Raw genomic sequence first — 21,662 nt, 5'->3', positions numbered from 1 at the left:
ATCGCAAAAACGACTGAACAGTTTCACTCCAGTGCAACAAAATAACATTTTGTGAGTAAAGTTTTACTTTCATGCCAAGGTTAGTGGAAAGGTGTTTAGTGGTTTCAGCTGTAATCATGAATGAAAATTCCTGGGGGAGCTAAAATTAGAAAAAAACACTCTACCCACCCAGCCAATCTCATATTGACAGAAAGAATGCATATATAAACAAAATCAGACTGATAAATTAAGGGGCAGGTGAATGAGGTGCTTTCTCCCATCAAATCTTTATTAATTTTCTTAATAATATCGTCCCCAATCGACAAATATGCACAAACCTTTCCACTAACAACATTCATACACTTTCGGTTCGGCATGGAAAATTTCGTACAGATCTGTCAAGCGGGGGCCAAAAATTGGCAAGGCGAAAAAGTTACATTTCCATTTCAACTTCGATAGGATTCTTAACTCCTCGATACAGGAAGCACCTCTACTGTTGGAAACCCAGGCACGACTGAAGGGATTTCATCGCCATCTGGAGTGTGGCACAAAAATGATGTATGGGACCATGAGACCAAGCTGGCATATCACTTGCACAACCAGGATCCATGCTTAAGTGAAAGACATCGGAATCGTATGGTAGTTATCCACAGGCATTAGAGGAATCAATAAATCAGGGGGATTGTAAGCGCACAACTCACCCGTGAGGGTCCAAAGGTGCGGGGGTGGTTAAGCAGTTTTGTTCAGTCGTAAAGCCAGGTCTTGAGTGTCTTCCTGAAGGTGTTCAGGGAGGGGGCGTGTCTGATGTTGATCGGGAGCTCGTTCCAGGTCTTGTTCGCGATGTAGGAGAAGGCCCTTCCACCTGCTCTAGGCTCTGTGGATGCATGGGGTCTCAGCGAGGGAGAGGTTGGCGAATCGTAGGTGTCTCTTGAGTAGGTGGAAGGAGATTCTTTCGTTGAGGTTTTGGGGTTCGGTGTTGTGGAGGCATTTGTAGGCGTGGGTGAGTATCTTAAAAGTAACTCTCTTATCGACAGGGAGCCAGTGGAGGTCTCGTAGGTGTTGGGTGTTGTGTTCGTGTCGTAGGATGTTGAGCACGAGTCTGGCTGTGGTGTTCTGTATGGTCTGGAGTTTGCAGAGCAGAGACTTATTGATCCCGGCGTAGACGGTGTTTCCGTAGTACAGTCGGCTGGTTATGAGTGCGTGGGTGATGGTCTTTATTGATTTGGGGAGGGGGATTCATTTGAATGTCTTTCGGAGGAAGGAGAGGTTGTTGAAACAGCTGGAGGCGACAGCATTGTCCTGTCGGGTCATGGAGAGGGAGGAGTAGAGTACGATGCTGAGGTTCCGGGCATGGTACATGGAGGTGAGGAGGACTGCCGAGGGCAGTGGGCCACCGGGAGATGTCCCGTGCAGATGGGGAGGGTCCGAGGACGAGGACCTCGGTCTTCTCCGAGTTGAGCTTCAGGCAGCTGCTGCACATACAGGAAGCGACATCATTCATTCCTTCCTGGAAGAGGATTCTGGTGGTGATGGGGTCCTTGGTGAGGGAGAGGATGAGCTGGGTGTCGTCTGTATAGGATACTATGCTGTGTCCGTGCTGTCTTACGATGGCGGTGAGGGGGGCCATGCTGATGTTGAAGAGCGTGGGGCTGAGCGACGATGCTTGGGGTACTCCACAGTTGGTTTCCGTGGGTTCGGAGAGGAAGGGTGGTAGTCTGATTCTTTGGATTCTGCAGGTGAGGAACAATCGGATCTAGTTGAGGGCAGTTCCGTGTATGCCAGGGTCGTGGAGTCTGGAGGTGAGTGTGCAGTTGGAGACAGTGTCGAAAGCTGCTGAGAAGACGAGTAGGATCAGGGTAGCGTTGTGTCCTTGGTCTAGGAGGGTGCGCAGCGAGTAGGGTGGTCTCAGTGCTGTGGTTGCTGTGGAATCCAGTTTGCGAGGGGTCGAGGATGGAGTGTTCTTCGATGAATTTTGTTCGTTGTGCATTGACATCTTCTCAGTGACTTTGGCCTTGAAGGGGAAGAGGGAGTTGGGGCAGTAGTTATTGAGATCCGTGGTATCTGCTGTGGGCTTCTTGAGCAGAGGTCTGACTTCTGCGCATTTCCAGTCATCGGGACAGAGACCAGTCGTGGCGTTGATAGTGCATGGTAGTTCTGGAGAAATGGTGGTGGTGGCTCTGTGGAAGATGTGCGGCGGGCAGAGGTCCGTGGGGGCCCTTTCGTGGTCGAAATGGTGTCTTCGGTGGTGACTGGGGTCCAGGCAGAGATAGTGGGCAGGCTGGCATTGTTGGAGAGGGGGGTGGTTCGGAGTCAGGTGTCTGGTCATTGTAGTGGTCATAGAGGCTCTTGATTTTCAGGTGAAAGTAGGCGCCGAGCTTGTTGCAAAGGTCCAGGGATGGGGCGATGTCCTTGGTTTCGCTGCGGGGCTTGGCGAATTCCTGGATGATGCTGAAGTGTTCTTTGGAGTTGCTGGAGTTGGCGAGAATCTTGTTTTGAATCTGATGCGTTGGTGGTGTTCGGTCATCGCATTCTTGTAGGAGGTGCGGTCTTCTGGCGTTTTGCTGTTTTCCAGTTCTTCTCGAGACGTCTGCAGGTGCGTCTGGATTTTTGGGGGTCAGCCGTGAACCAGGTGGCCTTCCTGGGGCGCTGTCTGTCTGGGTGACATAGGGGTGCGAGCTTGTCTGAGCAATTCGAGATCCATCTGTGGAGTTCTTTGGCTACAAGGTTGGCATTGGTCGGGGTGTTGTGGTTAAGGGTGGTGATAAGCTGCTCCTCTGTGACTTTGCTCCAGTTTTCTCGTGGATGGCAAGGTGTGGGGTTGGAGGGCGTGGGTTTGTTGACGAGGAAGTGTATGCGGTGGTGGTCCATCCATGGGGGTTGCGTGGTGTGGCTGAAGCTGATGTTGTTCCCGCATGCGTACATGGGGTCGAGGGTGTGTCCTGCCTTGTGGGCCGGGGTGGTGACGAGCTGTTTCAGTCTGACATTGGCGAGGTTGTCCCGTTTGGAGTGGTCCATCCTCTGGATCTTGTATCCGTCAAGAATGGCAGTGGCAATGTTCGGGTGGAGAAAGCGTTTGTCTAAGTTTTGTGAAGAAGGCGATGTCTGGCGATTGGGTGTCAAGGAGGTCCCAGATTTCTATGGCGTGTCTGTGCAGGGAACGTACGTTGAGGAGGATGCACTTCAGGGCTTTGGTGTTGTAGGCGTCCGGCTTGGGGATGGTGGGCGTGCGGAGGGTGGTAAAGGTTTGGCGGCAGGAGAACTGGCCATGGGTGGTGTTTGGCGTGGCAGCTGGCAGTTGTTGTTCCTTCCAGTGTCGAGTGCTAGCAGAGCACCTCTGTCGTAGCGATGGGAGGTCAGAGGTCCAGGATCCCTGGCGCTGGTCGCGGACAGGTGCACACGGGTTTTGCCTTTGGCGCGCCTTAGGCGCACCAGCGGCCGCCACTAAATAGGGGAGGGAGCAAAGCGCAGCTGAGAGGAGGGAGCGGGAAAACTGGCAGGGGGAAGAGGTCATGGGGGCAGCAGTGGAGGGTGGAAAAACCGGGGACACAACCAGGATTAGAGAAACCAGCAAGCAGGGAGAGAGGCCCAAAGAGTTGAAGGCACAATAACAGGGGCGATAACAAAATTAACACGCATTGGCATAGCCAATAGGTCTCGCTTTTGGGACTTTATAAGTATTCATTTATGCAGCACAATATCCTTGGTGCATCAACATCAACTGTTGCATGTCTAAACACTTATAAGGTCCTAAAGGCAAGACCTATTGGCTATGCCAATGCTTGTTTTTCCTGTAAGTAAAAGCAAACACTCACAGGGAGTGCAAGGTTAAGTAAAGCATTTGAAATGTAAGCAGAAACAACATGGTTGCCTTAACGATCTTTCACTCACTATTCAGAAATCAGGAAGTGGGGCTTTCTAAGGTCTAGCAGGGAAATGTGCTCCCTCAGGAGAGTGGTCTGGGGGACTGGTCATGAAGGCTGAACCCGGCTCCCCGGTTCCAAATTCGACAGCTCTGGCCGTAGTGCCACATCCTCTCCCCCACTGAACACCATACTGCCCCAATGAGAAAAACTCACACTGCCTTGAGCTACAACCCAATTGTGCCCCGCTATAAACACCAGGGTGCGACTTAATTCAAATTATGCATTTGATAAGAGTAATATGCTCCCTGGAAAAAAAAAGAACCGTTTCAATATCCATTGCTTATATCCTTAATAAACGTAAACAGTATGATTTAAAAAGAACACATCCATTAACACAGAGGTACACATTTTGTTTTCCAATCCACCCATCAACCAAGAATTGCAATACAGGAGGGGAGGAGCTTCGCGCGCAACCAAGATGGTCGCGTGAGCACAGGGCTCCCGGACCTTCGCTGCCTCCGCCGTTTATCCTGTACCCTATCCTGACCTAGAGGACGGGTCGTTTGTGGCACGGCCCAGCTGATCATTTATCTGTTTCCAGATTTCGATTTGGACTCCGGGAACCGAAGTTACGGACTTCGGAATCTTGTTGGCCTGCTCCCTGGTGCCACCCCGGGCTCTGCTTCTCTGCCAGCCGGACAGTAATCGAACAACAACGGATTGCCTGAGTCACCTCGGCCCGGTCGTCTACTTTCGGTTTCGTTTCTCGCCCTGCGACCTCTCTGACTCTGTCTGGATCGGCCTCTCTCGGTTGCCCTCCACCCTACCATATCTCGACATTTGCGGACCTGCCTAGTGTTGCTCACTACATGGTGTGGAGTGCCCACTTTCTGCTTTCAAACTGTTGCGGGCGCACAGAGTGTAGCCATTTTCACCAGGTCTCAGGCAACCCTCCGGGGCACGATATCCAAGATGGCCACCAAACCCGAGGGCGAAAAACGCAAGACCAAGCCGGCTCTCCAGGGGGGTGCCGTGCAGTCTAATGTCATGGACAGATACACCCTCGCCAAAGGCTCCCCGGGAGGACCGACCAAATCCCCGATTAATGTCGGAGAGGATTCCTCGACGGGTGAGGACTTGTCGCTGAAAGACGTCATGGGCGCCATTGCTGGCATGAAGGCCACATTGGGTCAACAGTATGAGGCTTTGGCTCATAAGCTGGACACGGTTGCCATCGATGTTACCCTGATCAGGGCGGATCTTGCAAAGACCAACGAGAAGGTCAAATCACTCGACCTTAAGACATCCAGCCTCGTTACTGACGTCTCCGATTTACAGACAGAAGTCGGCAGCCTGCGAGCCTCCAATGACTATTTCTCTCGGCGCTTGGAGGACTTTGAAGGCCGTGCACGGCGGAATAATGTCCGTCCGGTTGGTGTCCCGGAGAAATCGGAAGCCTCTTCGGTGGACCTGCTAGTGGAGGACCTTGTTCTGAACCACCTGGCACCTAAAGGCTTCAGTAAGTTCTTTGCCGTGGAACGTGCACATAGGATACCGGGAGGCCCGCCCAAGCAGGGAGCCACTCCACGTCCCATCATTGCTCGGATCTTCCATTTTCGAGACAGGGATGCGATCCTTCAAGCATCGCGTAAATCTGGTCCCGTGGCTTTTGAAAACTCTACGGTCAGTTTCTACCCAGACTTCACCCGGCAGGTGCAGAAACAAAGACTCGGATTCCAAGGGGTGAAGAGGAGGCTGAGAGACAGAGACATGAAGTACGCTATGCTCTTCCCGGCCCGATTACGTGTGGTGTACAAGGACCGAACATTCTTTTTCGACCATCCTGGGGCCGCAAGTGACTGGCTTGATACGCTGCCCTCTGGGCAGGAACATTCTGAACACTTTGGACATTCCGGAGGAGCGGAGGGCGGCCCGGTGGAGCAGGAATAGGGAGCGACGCTGGCTCCCGGGCCACCGCATTGACTTTCAGCTGTGGTTTGATGCTATGCAACTACTGCCTGCTAATGTTTGGTCTTTTCGGGGTGTGGGCGGGGGGTGGGTGGGTCTTCCTCCTTAGGGGTTCTTTTCGTAGACTAGTTGTGTGATGGGGCGACAGGCACACTGCAAGTTGGGGTGGCTCTCGAGTCTTACGCAGGGGTGCAGGGTGGGGGGCGAGATGTTCAGGGGTTCTTTGGGGGTTGGGGGGTTGCGGTTTGTGTTTCTTTGTTTTCTTCAAGGCATAGTGTTGATGTTCTCCTGCTGCATAGTGTTGCGTCTGGTGCGGGGTGGGATTGGTTTCTGGGATGGGGGGTAGGGGTCTCAAATTGTTGTGTTGGAACGTCAACGGGTTGGGGGACAGGATAAAACGGGGTGTGGTATTGCAACTGTTGCGGCGTTTATCCCCTGATGTTGTGTTGCTTCAGGAGACGCACTTGATTGGCAATACATGCCACGCAATGAATAGGCGTGGATACCGTCTCCTGGCCCACTCCGGTTTCACCTCTGGCTCTAGGGGGGCGGGCATTCTGGTACGGAGCTCCCTCCCTCTCGACGACATTATCCTTGATGATAGGGGTCGCTACGCCGCCATTGTGGGACGCTGGGAGGGGAAGGTCATCACCCTGCTCTCTGTTTACGTCCCGCCTGGTTTGCAGGCCACTACCTTTGCCGATCTGGGCAGAGTACTCCTGGGGGTCCCTGAGGGTCAGCTTGTAGTGGGAGGGGATTTTAATTCTGTAGTGTCGGGGATGTGTGACCGTGACCCTCCCCGGGAAAATGTACGGTATCAATCTTGGCTGGGGGACTTCTTAGACACTCTGGGGCTCACTGATTGTTGGCGCCTGCTCCACCCGGGACAGTCGCAGTACACTTTCCACTCTGGGGCTCACGGCAGTCTTTCGAGACTAGACTATGTGTTGATGCCCTCCTCACAGGCCTCTTCCATCAGGGAGATAAAACACCTTGCTAGGGGTATATCGGACCACTCCCCATTATGGTTAGTCATAGATACGAAGCTAGGGACTGAGGGCCGAGTGGCTCCGATTAACCCCTGGTATCTCCGTGATCCAAAGGTGAAAGCTGAACTGGTTAAAGCGCTCGACCATTACTTTGCTGATAATGTGGGCACCGTCTCCTCCTCTGTTACACTGTGGGAAGCGTACAAAACTGTGATTCGGGGCCATGCCCTTTCCTTGATTAGCAACGTTAGGAAGGTTAAACAGGGGGTAGTCCGGATCGAGAACGAAATCACTGTCCTTGAGGGGGAGCTGGAGTCCGAGGTCACCCCGGATAGACTGCACCTATTGAGTCTTAAACAACTTGACTACAGAGCACTAGTTACGGATGCTGCGAAAGAAATGGGTAGGGAACAGCAGGGGCGTCTGTATGATGTGGGAGACAAGGCTGGGAAGTTGCTTGCTTGGCTGGATGAGAGGGAGCGAGCGAGTCGGGTGGTCCCTGTGGTTGTGAATGTGCAAGGAGTGAGTCTTACTGACCCCGCCGACATTGTGGACTGTTTTGCAGACTATTTCCGGGATGTGTATTCCCCTGTGTCCGATCGACCAGAGCATGACTCCCAGCTACTCCTGCGAGACCGAGACCTCTCGCTGCCTTGTTTGTCGGACCCTGAGAGGGGGATCCTCGAGGCACCGCCCACGATGGAGGAGGTGGTTACTGCCATCTGCTCGGTCCGCTCGGGGAGGGCCTCGGGCCCCAATGGGCTCCCCATTGAGCTCTACAAGCTCCGTCCGGACACAATAGCTCCGTATCTACGGTCGATGTTCCTGGAATCGTTGGAGTCGGGTTCCCTTCCCCCCGACCAAAGATTGGCCACCATAGTTGTGATTCACAAGGATGGTAAGTCACGCGACCGCTGCACCTCCTTTCGGCCCATATCTCTGATCAATGCCGAACCGAAGATCCTGGCTAAACTGCTGGCCAACCGCTTAGTTACTGTCATAAGCGATCTGGTTCACCCGGATCAATCCGGGTTTATACCACACCGCAACACGACATTGAACCTCCGACGCCTGCATGGTGTCCTCGCGCGGATGGGGACGTTGCGCGAACCAGCCATTTTGGCGTCTTTGGACGCCACTATGGCGTTTGATACGCTGGAGTGGCCGTATCTTTGGGCGGTCCTCTCTAAATTTGGCTTCGGCCCGAATTTTATTAATTGGGTGAAACTACTTTATACCGATCCATTAGCACAAGTGGTCGTCAACGGCCGTGTCTCCGCTCCATTTGCCCTCGGCAGAGGGACGCGCCAGGGCTGCCCTTTGTCCCCTCTTTTATTTGCCCTTGCTCTGGAACCACTGGCGGCCTGGTTGAGATGGGAGCCATCTTTGAAGGGCATTAGAGGGAACTCGGACTTTGAGGACCGGGTGTCCTTATATGCAGACGATATCCTGCTGTATCTCACGTCGCCTCGGAAGTCGTTGATCGTCCTTTTCGACGTCTTGACCTCCTTCCGTAAAAACTCTGGTCTCGTAATCAACTGGTCTAAGTCGTGCGTCTGTTTTTTCGGGCGAGGCTCCTCTCTTGCCCCGCGGCTGCCCTATATCGGTGGTGCGGGACGGCTTTAAGTATCTGGGTATCTTTATTACCTTGGACCCGGTACTTCGTTATGAGCGCAATCTACTGCCCCCGCTCCAGCGCCTTCGCGCTGATGTGGTTGCGTGGGGTAAGCTCCCCCTCTCCCCCTTGGGACGTGTTGCACTGTTCAAGATGATGTCGCTGCCCCAGTTCCTTTATGCGCTCCAAAACACGCTCGGGAGGTCGAGAGTCTACAAAGGCGACTACTATGGGGGGGCCGATCCCGTATTGCCCTGGCGAAGATGACGCTGCCGTGGTACGACGGGGGCATTGCGCTTCCCGATATTCGCCGGTACTATTGGGCCTCTCAGCTGGGGGCGATTAACCATGGTACTTATGGTCCTTCGCCAAACCCGGCGTTTGAAATGGACAAGTGGCTGTTGCCCGGCGGAGATTATAACAGGGCGCTGTAAGCAAAGTCTGTTTGCAAGACCCTCACGGGCCCCACCATGACAGCTGTGCAGGTGTGGTATCGTGCGACGGCGGCTCTGGGCTGGAACAGATAAACTGACTTGTGCAACTCCGCTTTACGCGTCAGATAGGCTCGGGTCCCTCTGGAAATCGAAGGGCTTTGACAAGTGGGATGTGATCGGTATTAGCAGGGTGAATGATGTGTGGACCAAGGGTAGGGTCAAGACGTTTGAGGAGCTGAAAGCTGAGTACGACTTGAATGATAGGGAGTTTTTTCCGCTATGCGCAAATTCGACATGCCATACTATCTGTGTTCCCCTCGGGTACGGATATCCCGGAGGCGTCCCCGCTGGAGGACCGGATTCTGGATGGGCACGTCCCGGACAGTACGATCTCGCTCATATACAAAAAACAGATCAACAACAGGGTTGACCTCCTCTGTCATCTTCGAGAGGTCTGGACCAGTGATGGTCTGGAACTTGATGATGAGGACTGGCAGGCGGCGATCTCTTCCCCGAAGGAAGTGGCGATCCCGGCGCGCCTTCGGTTTGTGCAACTCAAAATTCTTCATAGGGTGTATGTGACTGGTCCCCGTCTGGTGTGTATGGGATTCTCTGTGGATGGATTGTGCAGGCGTGGCTGTGGTCTCGTGGCTACATTTCTCCATATTATTTGGGAATGTCCTGCCGTGATGCGCTACTGGACTCGGGTGCATGAGGTTATGAGTGAGGTCACGGGTGTGCGGTCAATGCCTGAGGCGAGGAGATGCTTGTTGAATGTCTGGGAACCGAATGATTACAGCGGCGCGCAGCTTCGATGGGTGACCCTGGGTAATATGATTGCTAAGAGGGACATTGCTCAATTGTGGGGTGCTCGGAGGCCGCCGACGGTTCTGCTGTGGCAACAAAACATGGATTGGTGCATGTTTCGAGAGAAGACGGTTTATGTTGCCCGTGGCACGCCCCGTAAATGGGGTAAGATCTGGAGTCAGTGGAACGCATACCGTGGTGATATATGTACCCCCCCTCCCACAGATTCTGACACTGACCTATCTTCCTCCCAACCTATTGTTTCCTCCACTATTGATTAGGTGTTCTTGCTTGCTCCTGTTCTCCCTCCCCCCCTTCCATAATGTATAGCCTTGCCGATTGAACTGCTAATGTACTCCCTCCCCCGACGCGACACATATGTAATGTACTGCCTTGTGTTTTGTTCTCTTTATTTGTTAATGTAAGTTTTGAATTTAATAAAAATTTTCACAAAAAAAAGAATTGCAATACATCTAGGAATGGTGCACTTACCCACCTGGGGACAACAATGCTGTTCAAAGAAAGATGAGAAAAGAAAAGTAGCGCTTCACTGCAAAGTCTGTAAAGTGAGGCTGATGTGTTTATATGTGAATAAAACCAATCTGGTCACTTTGTAACCAGTCTGTCTTGCTTTATTTAGTTATGTATTTATTTTTCATATTTAAAACCTTTTATTTCTCTCCATCCAGAGGCTGCACTTTGGAATAGAAAAAGGTCAGAAAAAGGGCATTTCCCGCAAGAGTGTTTTTCTTTTTGGGATCCATTTCACAGGGAAGCAACTAAATGAAAGAAGGAAAGAGAGGTTGTGGACAGTTTCTTCAAGTCACGGTTTTTAGTAAGTAAGGAGCAAGACAGAACGAGAGGGAATAATAGGAAGGGGGGTCAGCTGCCAGCACAGAAAAGAAGAGGACATTGTCTGTGTCTTCCCTGGCCAGTAAGGAAGAGACAGAATCCTTTTCCTTCTCTGCCCGTCCCCGATCGTCCACAAAATCAACCACGCTCACACATGTTGCCCCCTGCCCCCCAGAAGTATTCTCGAGCCTCATTGCATTACAGCCTTAAGAAAAGAAGGAGAGGCATATTGAGCATTGGAGAGGCGGAGCGAGGCGCGCCCGCTTGTGCGCGTAACCGCAAACTCTAGGCCGCCACAAGCAAAAGCGTGTGGTAACATTTTCTGGAGCCACACACTAAATGTCTCGCAGAGCAGCTCATGCACTGGCTCAGCGAGACCTAAAAATTAAGGCACAGTACCGGGACAGTTACAAAAATGTAAAGCACAAATGGATAATTACAAAAATTAAATGCACAAATACCAGGACAATGACAGCACAATACCAGGACGCGGACAGGTCTTGTACACAAAACGGGCACGAGCAGTGAGGCAGGCAGTGGCCTCGAACCCCCACAGGCAGAGGAGACGCGGGGTTGGCGGCGGCTCAATAGCGAAGCTGCTGAGGGAGAAAGCGGGTTCCTGGCTGGGAGGAAGGAACGGCTTCATGTGATTTGGATCCTGTATCGCTCCTATAAAGGAAAGCTTCTGTGTGGATGTATTATGAGACGTCTGGGAATTGATCATATAATCCAAGTTATAAGATGTACCTTGACTAGCAGTCAAAGCTCTGTCTTCACCAGCCAAATACATTTCTTTTAAAATGTGTATGCTCTTGAATCAGACAAATTTGATTTATTTTTTACAACAAATGTAAAGTCTTTTTAAGAAATAAAAGTGAATATCCCTTCACACATACGGTCTGAAGACGATATCTTGGTGACATTAGTCTGATATTTTAATAGATAAAGGTGTGAAAGAGTGTTTGAATGTAAATGAACCCAAAGGGAAATTTCTTATTTGACTTGTAGTCGTGTTGAGATATTCACAAGGTGAGGAGTCTGCAGTTATAAATATCCATCACAAACAGCCATACAAAAATAATTAAATAAGTTTAAAATGTATTTCCAATACAATGACAAATATACTGTTAATTTGAGGGAATGCAGAAGGTATTCAGGAAAGATAATGATTTCAAAGGCAATATATTACTTTACTAAAATGATACAAGTGAATCTTCATTTATTTGTTTCTTATTGATTTCACAGGGTGACGAGTCACCAGACTGGGCAAAACAACTATCCAAGCAATAGCAAGCTCGGTGAGGAATGGACCCTTGGACTCAGCAGTAACAATCTAGCATCATAGAAGAAATGAAGAGAGACTAATAAACCTGCAGCCAGACAGAGGCCAAAAGCTTTGCATCGGAATATTGGATCAAGTACACAGACAAAATAACTCACCTTCACCACCTGCACTTACAAAGGCAGGAGAGCCTCGGTCCTTGTTCTGGCAGAGTTGACTAATATATTCAAACGTGAGCATGGTACTGATGCAGCTCAGATCCCGGGGATAAAGCTGGAAAGAGGGGAGGAAAGTCAACAATGTGGTGATACAGAAAGATGGAAGAGTGCAAAATAAAGTCAAAATAGATGAGGGGACTGCAATTTATTTTATTTTTTTAACAGAATTTTAGATAGCGCAAACTTGACCCGAATCGGGTATCAGAGCGCTTTACATAGCACCAGTTGCATTACATGAGGACATATTCATTTTTGTTAGGCACAGGGAGATTAAGTGATTCGCCCAGAATCACTGGATGTTCAGGGTCATTGCCGAGACTCGAACCTAGTACCCCAGATTCTAAGTCGATCGCCCTAGCCGTTAGGCCAACTCCTCAGCCCGCAATTGGAAACATAATTGAAACAACTTGGGCAGATTGGGCACAGCAAAGAGGGTGTGGCACTTAAAGAAAGGATGGGAAGTTGGAAAAGATAACATCAAAATCTAGTGACATCCAGTGATAGAAGAAGCTGAAACCCCAGAGAGGAGCTTAGAAATAAGTGTAAAGGAGTTGGAAATGGTCACCCTGGTCAGAATATAGCAACACTGACATTTTGTAATGGGGGACACATGTAAGGAGGAAATACAGAGTAGGGGGGCAAGCAAAGGATGGGTGATCATGGGAGTGGAGTGAAATGGATGAAAGGAAAACAGAAATGCTAGGAAGATGTTAATAAAGGACAGCTGCCCTTCCATCGCTCACCGCTTTGGGGATCTCTGTGTAAGTCAGGCCTTGAAGGTGCGTCCAGCAACCGGATGTACTGACCACATGACCACTCTGTGGTTCCACCCAGCATTCAGTAACCAGGTTCAGTTCAGAGTCCACTTCGATGGCCTCCACCTCTGTGTCATTGTCATCATCTGTTGAAAAGCTGAAGGGAACAATTTCGCAACTTGATTCACAGTTTCCTTAGAAATTACTACAGTTGTTCAAGGCCTTAAAAAGTGGCACACTCGTTTGTACAGTGCATCAAGCTTAAGAAAAACTCTCATCAAATTTGGTTTTCAGTGAATCCTCTAACCATACAGTAATGGAGTGTCTCTGACCTCAAGGGAGGCAAGTTACAAAGATCTTGGCATTGTGATGGGAAACACCTATCCCACCCCTCTGTCTGAGTCTTAAATGGAGTTAGGATTGTGGCTTGTTTACACTGGCCACTGTCCTCCATTAGGAACCTTGGCTTGCACCAAAACTGCTGGTAGTTTCTATAGATCCTTCTAGGAGTTGTTCATCCTCTTTCGCTGGTGGTGTACGAGGCTGTCCCTCAAAGATGTGGAGATTATCCATCTCCAGGAAGAGTGCAGGATTCTGGTCCTCCTGGGACATATCACCCGTCCTCAGGCAGACTGAGGCTTTCTCTCCTTTCAGTGATGCTTCTATTACTGGTCTTTAGGCAGGGTGCATTTTACTTGTCCCTGAGTGAAGTATTTATAACCAGTCCCTACGCAGACTGTTTTGCATCCTTAAGTGAGATGTATATTACATGTCACTGGACAGGGTAATAGCTTTGATCTTCCCATAGAGTGCACTGCAATCTTCTAGGCTGCATAGGGATTTTAAACCTTCAATGAGTTACATATAAGTTGCACTATAGCAAGTGTGGGTTCCCTGTCCTTAACAGATGTAGACATTTCTAGGGGTGGGCGGAATATGCGTAATCGCGTTACGCAAATCTCCGCGAAACGGTAAAAAATCTCCGCGAATACGCAGAAATTCTGAGAACATACAGAATTGCTTGTTCGCGATGCTTTTTCACTGTTCGCAATCGCTGTGTGCATGCTCGGGAGGAAATATCTCACGAATAAGCAAAAAAATTCACGAAGTCGCAGAATGCAGAATTTAGGGCAATTTTGCGTTCTCTGCGGAACGTGAAATTACCCAAATTCCGCGAACACAACGGAATTTGCCTCCCAGGCCTAGACATTTCCTGCCATTGGGTAACGTAAAAGCTTTGGTCCCTCAAAATCTTATATTACATGTTTCTATGCAGAGCGACGGTTTCCAAACCTACAATGAGCTACGTATTTTGGGTAAGAGGGGGTCTCAAACCTTCAATGAGGTACGGCGGTGTTAGTTACCTGTCTTTTGTAGAAGTGGCATGTGGTGGAAAGAGAATGTACTGTACGATGCAGCTGTATTTCTCGGTCTCATTGAGTGAGTCACTCTGAAATTAAAAATATAAGCAGGGTTAGGTGAAGTAGTTTCCAGATGAATGGAGAACGGAGGCGGATACGAATGATGAATATATGCGTTGAAAAGAAAGAGCAATAGGCAACTGAGAGCTTTACATACATGAGCAGATGGAGGGTAAAGAACGTTTTGAAAGGAAGATTATACGTACAACGGAACCTCATTAAGGAATCATTCACCTCCAATGGGACATACAGAAAGCAAGAACAAAGTGATAGGAAGAGGAAAGATTAATTGGGGTACAGGCAAAGAGCAGTAGAGAAAAAGCAAGTTTGAAAAGTAAAAAATGGAGGGGCTCAGAGCCTAATGAATGCTACTTGCCTTCGGTAAGGCTCTTTCTGGTGAATGCTCTAACTGCAGATTTCTCTCCTTGCTAATTACCCCTGGCACCAGACCTTATCTATAAACCGCTGCTAGGGTCCCTGGACTTGAGCTATCCTTAAATTGGTATCACTGCCCGGGGCACTCTATCGGCCACAAAACTTTCCATTCATACTCCGAAAGAACGTGTACGTTAGACAAACAAAAATACTGAGAGGCTTTTTCCGGCAGAGGCGCATGGATAGAATTGCTCTGATTAAATGTTCCAAATCCAGTTATGATGGCAGCATAGCAACGGCGGACATGGACTCTTATTACAGAGCAGCTCACCTGTTGAACCTCTCTGAGTGGTGGCATGATGTGGGTGAAGACCCGGCCTTTACAGGAGTGCAGTGGGCGATGAAGGGAGTGCCTCTGTTGTACCTCCTATATGGGGGAACTATTGCACTGGGTCTTCCACAGGCTACTAGCATGGTACTGCAGACCTGACATGACACAACAAAGTCGCAGGGGTGGAAGGACAGACTTACTGACTAGACCCTCCTGCGGCTTGGGAATTGACTCCTGCAAGAGACTCACTTAACAGGGTTCCACCAATGGCAATTGACTGGGATATCTTAACTTAGAGATGGGATGCAGAGAGTGAATATGAAATCCTTTGCTATGCTACAGGAAGAGTTTGATCTCCACCAAGGTCAATTCTTCTGGTACCTCCAGCTGCGCCTCACACTTGCATCTTAAATGGGAGATCTATCCGGCCCAGTGGAGCCCAGCAGCCTAGAGACCAAAATACTAGGAGATGACCTAGGAGATCACAAGATCTCACACATTTACAAACTCCTGGTGATTCAAACACCCGATTCATTTCTACACCTAGGGCCCCTGATGGAGGATGATTGGAGGAAGACCATGGCCTTACCAAGAGAGGCGTAGTGCAATTGTACAAGGTTAAATTGTGCTGCCACCATCTCCATCGAATGTATTGGACACAATCCAAACTGTAGAAATGGGGATTGGAAGCATCCTCACAGGGCCTGTGCTGTCAGGAGGAGAGACGGGACCTATTACCCACAGTCTGGACATGAAAAGCACCGACACATTCTGGTAAGGGGTACTCTCAACACCAGTGCTGGGATGGCATCTCCCCATGGATCCCACTGTGACCCTCCTACACATAAAGACTGCTGTATAAAGCACTAGATCCAAATACTTCAATGAGCGGGTGGCCTTGTCAGCCAATAAGTCCCGTGAGATTTTTGCACTTGTTCACAGTCTTGCTACCTCCCATCGTGCTTCTCTTTCCCCTGCCCCTTCTCAATCTCTCTGTCATTCTCTGAATGACTATTTTATCAATAAAATCATCACTATTAAAGCCAATATTCCCATTGTGTCCCCTCCTGCTCTCCCTGATCATTCTCATCTCTCTTCTTCTGTTTTGGATCATTTCGAACCCATCTCCCCTGAGCTTTTCCTTGACCTGCTGGTCAAGGTCAAGTCGGGCTCTCCTGCAGACTGTGCCCCTGCACGGATCCTTAGAACTCTTTACACTAGCTGTCTGGCCCCCCCCCTCACTTTTCTTAACACTTCTTTGGTCTCGGGCTGTGTTCCCTCCTCTTTTAAATCTGCTATTGTTTTTCCTATTCTGAAAAAGGCCGGTCTTGATCCCTCTCTCCCAGCTAACTTCAGGCCGATCTCCCTTCTCCCCTACCTAGGGAAGATTCTTGAAAGTTATGTTACATCCTGCCTCTCCGCCTACATTGAGGAGAATCATCTTCTGGCCTCCCACCAGGCGGGTTTTCGTCCTGGCCACTCCACTGAGGGAGTGGTCCTCGCGGTCCTTGATGAACTTAAGGGCAAGGCCGATAACAACCTCCCCCAGGCCTTGGTCCTTTTGGATTTGTCCGCTGCGTTTGATACTGTCGATCATGCCATCCTTCTCGACCGTGTCAGCGCAGCGGGCATCCAAGGCACTGCCTTCTCCTGGATCGTGTCCTTCCTCCAAGGCAGGTCACAGGCAGTCCATCTTTCTGATTTTTCTGCTCCCCCACTCCCGGTTACCTGTGGGGTCCCTCAGGGTTCTTCCCTTTCCCCTCTCCTCTTTAATCTCTACATCCGTCCCCTCATCTCTTCTCTTCTCGAGCTGGGGGTCTCTGTGTATAACTACGCCGACGACCTCCAGCTCGTCTTCGATCTTTCCTCCCCAGCTGACTCTCTTCCCAAATTCTGTTCCACTCTTCTTTTTATCTCCCAGTGGATGAGCTTCAATCATTTGAAGCTCAACCCCGATAAAACCGAGCTTGTCCTTACCGGCGGCTCATCTAATCCCTGGTCCTCTGCCCATTGGCCCCTTTCTTTTGGTCCCCCCCCTTCTCCCGTCCCCTCAGTCCGGACTTTGGGTATCAAGATCAGTAATGATCTATCCATCCACGCCCAAATCAGCTCCGTTGTGTCTTCTTGTTTTTCTTCCCTCCGCCTCATTCGTAAGATCTCTCGTTTTTTTTCTGCTGATGCCCTCAAAACCATCATTACGGCCCTTATTACATCCCGCCTGGATTATGGCAACGGCCTGTACGTAGGCACCCCTGCCTACGAAACTCGCCGTCTCCAGGCCGTCCAAAACCAGGCGGCCCGCCTTATTCTTTGTCTTCCCAAATCCTCCCACATTACCCCAGCCCTCAAATCCCTCCATTGGCTCCCGGTTCTTTTCAGGTCCCGGTTCAAATTAGCATGTCTGGCTTTCCGAGCGCACGCTCGTTCTGCCCCGCTTTTCATCAACTCTCTTATCTCCTCTCACGCTCCCAGTCGCTCTCTCCGCTCTTCCTCTCTCTCTCTTCTTCATGTCCCCCGCTTCCGTAAATCCCGAACCGGGGGTACCCGCTTCTCTGTCCTGGCCCCCCAGATCTGGAACAATCTCCCTCTCTCCATCCGCTCTATTCCCATCTTTTCCCACTTCCGCAAAGCCCTTAAAACTTTTCTTTTTCTTCAGGCTTTTCCCGACTAACCTCTCATGGGACCCTCTGTAGAATCTGTTGTGCTCCTCAGCGCCAGGAAGCCGCTTGGCCGCAGTGCGCTTTAGAAATTTCTTTTTCATTTCATTTCATTTCATTTCACTAGATACAAGATATCCCTGTTATGGACCCCACAAACAGTTGCCAAAAGAGATATTGCAAGACTCTGGTAAAGTGAGGCACCCCCCTGACTGGAGAGCTGGAGTGCAGGGCTGGACCACTGCATGGCCATGGGAGACTCTGGATATGGGGCCACAGACTGCCAACTCAAATATGTGAAGATATGAGCAGATTGAGCCTAATATGGAAAGATTATGTTGGAGTCAAACAGGAACCTGCCAATGACTATACACAAGGACATTTGAACCTTTTTCTTGACTGGTTATTGAGGGAGTGTATTGGGGTGGAGAAGAGACTTTACACGAATGCAAGAGGTAGATTGTTGGGGATGGGATCTGTGTCTGTTGACAATATATATTTGAATAAAAAGGGTTGATCACGCAAACAAAAGAAAGACTGAAGGGCTGATAAGTAACCTTTAGAGTGCTCTCAGCAAAGCCTTGCTGGGGCAAAGAGAGCACAAACCAAAAGACATCAGGTAACTTACTTTGCATAGTGTCAACAAGCTTCTCCTTGCACCAGGTAATGAACTTGGAACAACGGCCCGCGTAAATCCATTTTGTGGATTAGTAGCAAGTATTGCAAAGAACATTCACCACTTCTGACAGGAGATGTAAACCTCTCCGCTTGTTATGATCGAGCTCCACAAATGGAGGTTTAGATTGGGGAGACTTGGGCATAATATCCTGCCCTTTTGTTGGGATAGCACAGTCTCCTGAAGATGCTGAAACTGAATGCTGATGAGTCAGCAGGACTCGATCCTTAGGCCACTAGAATCAGCTGTGCTCCGTTCCTGTGTGACCTATTGCCTGGTATATTGCTTGTGAATAAGGGCACAAGCAAAAATGTATACAGGACGACGAAATCCCACTGAAAGAGGAAGGCGCCCCTAGAGAACCTCGAGGTGGAAACTCTGGAGTGCAAAAGGTGAGAGAGTTTTTTGGAGGTAGATAAGGCTCTACAAAGATCACGCAGAACAGAGCAAAAAATACCCTGCAGAACCTTAGGTTGAACCACCACTTGTGACGTGCAAGATGACACCCACTGAACTAGTCTACCCTGATGTTATGTGACCCCACAAGAGACTCAATCTCTTCAGAATGCTCTTGTGAATATTAAGCCAACCTCAAACCTTCAATACCTCCAGACAGAGAGCATGGGATCCACTATACCCAGCTTGCTATGGTACCTCTGGCAGTTATATTGTCTATGAGAACCCTGATCAACCTGCTTTTGATGGAAGAATAAAAAGCTTTGAGGACCAGGACGATGGCACGCAAGTCCACAAGAATAAAGTAATGGCCCAGCATCATGGGAGAGCAGAAATATCAGATTCCCACCCTTATCCAGGTGACCGGGCCCACCTGAAGTGGATGCATAAGTCACCATTGACGGCCCTGGATGTGCAATGGAGAATGGCCTACCATACATCAGAATGGCATCTGACATCCACCAATGAAGGTCCCAGACTGGCTTATCGGAAACCATAATGCATCCCCAATGCTGGGCCCACTGCAGGAGTAGATTCACTTATTTCTACAAAAGAAACGAATGGGCCCCTATGTTACTAGCCCAACCTTTTTGGGCTTTTTAGCAGGAAACCGAGAAAAAGAAGGGAGCGGGATCCAATAAAAATCACTTGGTGCAATCCGGGTCCTTCTGTGCCAGGAGGAAACTATCCTGTATAACTAGATCATGTGCCTCATGGAGGGGTGGGGAAGGGAGTCCTTCCATGCCGGGTCTGGTGGCTCAGTGGACTAATGCGTCTACTGCAGGGACCTGTGTTCGACCTCATGGTTACAGGTTCAAATCCCGGCGGGTCCACTCAGCCTTTCATCCATCTGAGGTTGATAAAATGAGTACCATTGAGTTGGGTAACAACAAACATCTGTTATACAGCGCCAAGATACCTGTAGTGGTGAACGTGCGCTTTACAAATACACGTTATGTTATGTTTATGTTATGTAGTCACACCTTCAGCGAGGATCAGTAAGGAGTTTTTCAACTCCTTAGCAGAATCCTTCCAGCACAAGGTTTTGTTTGTTCTTATCACTTTTGTGCTTCAGGACAATATCCTAGCTCAGATCCCTGTCCAACTCAATAAGATACAAACCACAATTCATGACAAGATCCAAGGTTCACTACCCCAATCCTTTCTTCTTTCACTGCCCTGACTATTGAACAGACTTCTAAAATTATTGGTGCAATTAAATCAGGCTCTCCTTCAGAACCCTGCCCCCCAAAATTTTGTATCTCTCCAGAAATCATAGCTATTCCCCTCACAGCGGTTTTTAATACCATCACAAAAGGGCACTTTCCATGAAGGGGAAAAAAGCCTCCGTACGTCCGTTATTGAAGAAATCTAATCTGGATGCAAAGAAGACTCAACTATAGACCTATTTTGAGACTCCCTTTCCCTGCAAAAGTGATCGAGGAAGCCATTAACATCGAACTGTCTTCCTTTATCAATGACAGCTCGTGGCCTGTCCAACTTGGTCCTTTACCTAAAGCAGTACCCAAAGCTAAAAGCTTAGGAGTCATCTTTGATACTAATCTGTCTTTTGAAGCGCAAACCAATCAGGTCACCTCGGCTTGCTTTTTTAGCCTAAACATTTTGAGGAAGATTCTTCCCGCAATACCTATGAATTTAAGGAAAATGGCAGTATCAGTGCTGATATCCTCAAGCTTGGTCTATTGTAATGCCTTTTTTACCAGTACCCCCAAGCGCAGCATTCAAAAACTACAAACTGCTCAGAATGCAGCAGCAAGATTACTCCTAGGAATCTCTATTTGCGACTCTGTACCCACAGCTTTACTCCGTCTACAATGGTTGCTGGTAGCCAAGCGGTTTCAGTTTAAATCACGCTGCATTGCCTTTAAATCGCTAAACAACTTAATGCCATCACAGCTGGCAAGTTTTTTTAAGCCCTATATTCCAGCAAGATCAGCCAAACTTGGAAAACTAATTATTCCTAGAGTTAGTAGGTCTAGGTGGTGTGGCAAGAGCTCCACTGCTACAACAACTAAACTGTGGAACTCTTTGCCAATCTTGCTTAAAAAAAGAGACTAGCCTGTTAAAATTTAGAAAGGGCTTAAAAACGTTGTTTTTTAAGGCATAATTCTCGTGCTTAGTCCGGTCTGATCTGTATGTGTTAAGGGCAGCGCCTAGACACCCCAGGGTATTTGTTGCACTTTTATAAATTTATCATCATCATCTCCCTTGCCGGATCAACTGCAGTGCATCCCTATCCTCCTCCCGAGGCACATGGCTTATTTCTCACAGCATAACTGACACATCAAAGAGGGTTGGGGGGAGTTCAGTTATTTATGGTATATGCGTTTTTAGCAGTGGATGCAAAGGGATCCTGATCTGCCAAAGACAAAATATTTGCACATGAGATACAGAGGATTCACAGAATAACCAATCAATACAGGTTTTAAGATGGGGTATATGGGCCACCCTAAATCACACCTCCTTACAGGTTAAAGGACAAGATATGTTGAAACGCCCAACCCCATACCTCTTAGTATCAATTTAACGTGAGAATAGGGAGGAATGCACACCTACTTCCTCATTAAAAAATTGAACAGTCATTTGCAAAACCCCATCTGAACCTTATCTCCAAAGAAAAGATTTAAGTAGGGAATATGGAGGAATCCTGGCCTAGAACTTGAGAACATAGTCAAAGATCAAAGACAGGGGGATCCCCACTGCCATTAAAGTGATGTAACCCTTCTCCAGTACAGATTTAAGGAGATGAAACAGCGGGATCCCCATTTAACCAATTTTTGTGAAGTTGTAAAGGAGAATTCAAAGGAATATCATCTTATTCACAATAGACATCTCGCTATGCAATATGAGCGCCACCTCTGAATACTACAAGTGAGCTCAAGTAGCAGGTGCCTCACCTCCATTCACACCTCGGAGGCTGATCAAATAAGTACCAATGATGTGGTTAAAAAAAGCAAATTATT

At 49.0% G+C, this 21,662-nt stretch overlaps 1 protein-coding gene across 7 annotated transcripts in view; it reads right to left on the bottom strand.

The window, feature by feature from the left end:
• Positions 1-21,662, bottom strand: part of SZT2 (SZT2 subunit of KICSTOR complex) — an 804,663-nt gene that overhangs the window by 592,981 nt on the left and 190,020 nt on the right. For all 7 annotated transcript variants that reach the window (XM_078659317.1, XM_078659363.1, XM_078659315.1 and 4 more), the window contains exons 18-20: positions 14,127-14,212; positions 12,751-12,919; positions 11,948-12,062 (exon numbers count right to left, since the gene is read on the bottom strand). In XM_078659317.1, the coding sequence (XP_078515443.1) occupies positions 11,948-12,062; positions 12,751-12,919; positions 14,127-14,212 (370 nt within the window). The remainder of the gene's footprint in view (positions 1-11,947; positions 12,063-12,750; positions 12,920-14,126; positions 14,213-21,662) is intronic.

The sequence above is a fragment of the Lissotriton helveticus genome, chromosome 1_1, assembly GCF_964261635.1.
Source record: "Lissotriton helveticus chromosome 1_1, aLisHel1.1, whole genome shotgun sequence".
Classification (NCBI taxonomy): domain Eukaryota; kingdom Metazoa; phylum Chordata; class Amphibia; order Caudata; family Salamandridae; genus Lissotriton; species Lissotriton helveticus.
Note: the sequence above shows the minus strand (reverse complement) of the source record. Positions and strands in the feature narration are given on the sequence as shown.